This window comes from Arachis ipaensis, chromosome B08 (assembly GCF_000816755.2).
Source record: "Arachis ipaensis cultivar K30076 chromosome B08, Araip1.1, whole genome shotgun sequence".
Classification (NCBI taxonomy): domain Eukaryota; kingdom Viridiplantae; phylum Streptophyta; class Magnoliopsida; order Fabales; family Fabaceae; genus Arachis; species Arachis ipaensis.
Window position 1 is genome coordinate 103,426,731 of NC_029792.2, and position 4,549 is coordinate 103,431,279.

The 4,549-nt window shown below is 38.8% G+C and overlaps 1 protein-coding gene across 6 annotated transcripts; it reads right to left on the bottom strand.

The window, feature by feature from the left end:
* LOC110265999 (hydroxyisourate hydrolase-like) lies at positions 3,188-4,468 on the bottom strand. 6 transcript variants are annotated; one of them, XR_002352794.1, is made up of 5 exons: positions 4,274-4,468; positions 4,005-4,147; positions 3,711-3,826; positions 3,424-3,511; positions 3,188-3,312 (listed from the first exon to the last, which is right to left on the bottom strand). XR_002352794.1 is itself a non-coding variant. In XM_021109650.1 (5 exons), exons 1-5 carry the CDS (start codon positions 4,404-4,406, stop codon positions 3,243-3,245), a joined length of 420 nt encoding a protein of 139 aa, XP_020965309.1. In that variant the 5' UTR covers positions 4,407-4,468; the 3' UTR covers positions 3,188-3,242. The 6 variants fall into 6 exon arrangements, 3 of the variants coding, with proteins under 3 accessions (XP_020965309.1, XP_020965308.1, XP_020965307.1); XR_002352795.1 differs by having other exon boundaries at positions 3,711-3,759; positions 4,274-4,467; XM_021109650.1 differs by lacking the exon at positions 3,424-3,511 and adding an exon at positions 3,901-3,907 and having other exon boundaries at positions 3,711-3,777.

Below are 4,549 nucleotides of genomic sequence, written 5' to 3' on the forward strand. Positions count from 1 at the left end.
TTTTACTTTTACCGGCTATTACTATTGCCGCTAAAATCTTAAGATTTTTTTAGTTATATTATACTTATTTTTTTAGAAGCAACGAACTATCTTTTTTTTTAGAATCTCAATTATTTTTGCCAATTGTTATTGTTATACATAATATAAATATACTGAAATTAATTACTACAACAACAACAACAACAACAACAACAAAGCCTTGTCCCACTAAGTGGGGTCGGCTACATGAATCAAACGACGCCATTGTGCTCTGTCATGTATCATGTCTACAGAGAGACCATTTACATGTAGGTCTCATTTGACCACCTCATGGATGGTCTTCTTAGGTCTTCCTCTGCCTTTCGTCCTTTGTCCATCTTCCATCTCATCCACCCTCCTGACTGGATGTTCTATCGGTCTTCTTTTCACATGTCCAAACCACCTGAGACGCGATTCAACCATCTTTTCCACAATGGGTGCTACTCCAACTCTCTCCCTTATATCTTCATTCCTTATTTTATCAAATTGCGTATGACCACTCATCCATCTCAACATCTTCATCTCTGCCACACTCAGCTTATGTTCGTGCTCCCCTTTAGCCGCCCAACACTCCGTACCATACAGCATAGCCGGTCTTATAGCGGTGCGATAGAATTTACCTTTAAGTTTTAAAGGCACTTTTTTGTCGCATATAAAACCAGATGCACTCCGCTATTTTGACCAACCTGCTTGGATCCTATGATTTACATCCTGTTCAATCTCTCCATTGTCCTGTATGATGCACCCAAGATACTTAAAACTTTTAACTTTTTGTAGGGTATTTTCTCCAATCTTCACCTCTATATTGGGGTTTTCCCTTCTCAGACTGAACTTACATTCCATATATTCCGTCTTGCCTGGCATAAATCCAAATTGGTTCTCTGTTACTTGTGTCTCTTTTCTCAACCTCTGTTCTATCACCCTTTCCCACAACTTCATAGTATGACTCATAAGCTTAATCCCTCTATAGTTTTCGCAACTTTGTATATCCCCCTTATTCTTGTAGATAGGTACCAAGGTGCTCTTTCTCCACTCATCAGGCATCTTCTTTGACCTTAAAATCTCATTAAAAAGCATGGTTAACCATTTGATGCCTTTTTCTCCAAGACCCTTCCAAACCTCAATCGGGATATTATCAGGTCCTACTGCCCTGCCATTTTTCATCTGCTTTAAAGCCTCTTTTACCTCGAAGTATCGAATCCTTCGATAGTAGTCAAAGTTTTGATCTTCTTCCCTTGTGCATAATCGACCAAGGCTCGGAAGAGTCTTCTGTCCCTCATTAAATAACTCGTAGAAGTAGCTCTTCCACCTTTCATTAATCTTCTCCTCTTGAGCCAACACCTCTCCATCCTTATCCTTTATGCACTTAACCTGATCCAAATCTCTCGTTCTTCTTTCCCGGCTCTTTGCGATTCTATATATACCTTTTTCTCCTTCTTTCGTGCCCAAAGACTGGTAGAGACCCTCATATGCTCTTGTTCTTGCTTCACTTACAGCCACTTTTGTCTCTTTCTTAGCCGCCTTATATTTTTCCCAATTATCTGCATTGCGGCATAAAGACCACTCTTTAAAGCATTCCCTTTTTATCTTTATCTTTTCTTGTATACTCGCATTCCACCACCAGGACTCCTTGTCTCTTGGTCCTATTCCTTTAGATTCACCAAAACTTTCTTTTGCTGTTCTTCTAATAACTTCTGCCATCTCCCTCCATATCTCATCCGCGCTTCCATTTTCATCCCACTTTGCCTCTTCTCCTACCCGTCTTAGGAAGCTTCTTTGTTCCTCACCTTTCATCCGCCACCACCTCGTCCTTGGGTTCTTCGTATGATGTCTTTTCCTCAACTTTTGCTCAACGCGAAAATCCATGACGAGCACCCTATGTTGTCTTGTCAAACTCTCTCCCGGGATAATTTTACAGTTAATGCAAAATTTTCGGTCGACTCTCCTCAACAAGAAGAAGTCGATTTGAGAGCTTGTCATGCCACTCTTATAGGTTATAAGATGCTCGTCTCTCTTTTTAAAACATGTATTTGCGATGAGAAGATCAAAGGTTGAGGAAAAGTCCAAAATAGTTTTACCCTCGGCATTGATCACCCCGAAACTATGGCCTCCGTGAATACTCCCATATCCAGTCACTTCTCTCCCAACATGGCCATTTAAATCTCCTCCTAAGAAAATCTTATCTCCCAAAGGTATGCCTTGAACCAAACTCTCTAGATCCTCCCAAAACCTTATCTTGTGTTGTTCGTCCGAACCCACTTGCGGTGCATAGGCGCTAATCACATGGAAAGCACCTCCCTCCACCACAAGTTTGATAGAGATGATCCGATCTCTCACCCTCTTGACATCCACTACGTCCTTCTTCCACTGCTTATCCACAATTATTCCAACCCCATTCCTATTCTTCATCTTTCCTGTATACCAAAGTTTGAAACCAGAAGTATCCAACTCCCTAGCCTTTGCACCAACCCATTTCGTTTCTTGTAGGCACATAATGTTAATCTTCCTCCTTGTCATGGTGTCCACCACTTCCACGGACTTTCCTATTAGAGTGCCTATGTTCCATGTCCCAAATCTCAACCTTCTGTCGCTTCGACCTTTACCTTTTACTTTGTGAACTAGCTTATTTAGCCTCGTCCGTTCACGAAAACGCGAGAACCCTTGCTCATTTAACACTACATCCGGGCATCGATGCAGCGGCTCTTGCTTTGACACCGTACTCGAGCCATACGGCGCGTTGCTTCCGGGCAACGACCTAGCTTTAGCGCAATAATGTCTTTGATTCATGTCATGGGGGTTCGGCTATATTTTTATGTTGGTTGCCGAAGATCTAACACAACCCTCCTCCTTTATCCGGGCTTGGGACCGGCTATGTATCGCAAGTGTAACATAGGCAGAGTTACTGAAATTAATTACTACAAAATAAGATATTTCATTAAATGCAAAATATTGATACACAAATTTCTTTTGAAAAATAATAAATAATGTTACAAATCTAAACAACAAAAAATACTTCAAGCCTATGACTATGTTACATCAATGCTACAAGAACCTATGTCGGAATTACTGCTGATTAGCGATGAATTGTCACTTGACGAGTCATCTTTTAAAACTCTCTTTATTTGGTGAAACTTTGAATAGAAGGAGTCCAAGGTGGGTGAACCATCTGAACTAAAGGTGGATGAAACTAGCAACTACATTACCTTATGGAATCAAGCACAACACTAATATATCCATGCAAGTATTCTACCCTTGTCACATCTTGAAGTGATGAATTCCTTTGTATCCGTTGACCTAACAAAATAAGCCATTTGTCACACTACTTTGCCAATGGCACAATGCATTATAATGATTCGCATTCATCTCCTGTTGTTGAAATAATATATGAAAGAAAGAGAGAGAGACCATTTTCATAAATGAATATGGGAGGATTGCCATAAAGGGTCTTCATGATATTCAGCTCTTCACGTAAAGTCCATGGTGTGACAGGGTACTGAACAAAGGTAATGCCGTGTGGTTATGCAACTAAGTAATCTAAATAAGTGAACCAATAAGTGTAAAGGAATAACTACAGTATGTTTTAATTTCAAATTTACCTCTTCATTCGAAAACAAGGTCTGTGCAACTGCCAAAACCAAATAATATAAGGAGAACATGAGAGTAAAATAATCAGTTGAAGGTTCCTAACTTACCAACCAATAAAAAAATCACGGGCTCTTTGAGTGGCTGCCCGGTCTTCATCTGTATCATTTCCAGGAACTAAACCAGATGAATAGACAGCAATGCCAATAAACCCATGTTGCTTGTCCTGCAATATAACTTAACTTCTATATATAGAATCATGAACATTCTTTGCCCCAACAAATGTTTCTATACGTGGAAGAATAATCTAAATTCAATATAAAAAGACTATGAACTTCAATTAAGAGTTGTTATAAGTAACTAAGTTAAAGCTTTTTCCTTTGCAGCAAGTAAATACTATATACCTTATACTTTCTTCTATACAATCTCACTGCTGAAGAATGTGACAGCAAAATATGATGAATTGCCAAGTAAGGTTCAGTTGTGTAGTCACCCCTACTGCTGTTATAGAATTGCAATCCCTTGGGATTGATGGGTCCTCTACCATCTGGGAAGAAAGAAAGAAGGAAAAAGCATTTTTCAAAGGCTTTACTATAGAAACTAATACAGAACATAAATTAAATTTCAACGTTTCTCATTACAAACACAAGTTTGAGTTAGGAGTATTATATACTTGGAATCAATCTTGACCAAGAAATGGATAACCTATAGGCATCAAGGCCTGTTTTCACCATGAGTTTCACATCTTCCTGCAACATAAAATCATCAGAAACAGTTGAACCTCCACCTGCCATTTCCTCAAACATGTGCAGAAAAATGTCAGTCACTTGGTACACCTCTTTAAATAAAAAAATATAAAAAAAATAAATAAAAATAAAAAATACAAAAAATGAGGATGCAAAATGTAAGAGTTTTCAAAATATTACCTTACTCAGAACTGTCATAAGTT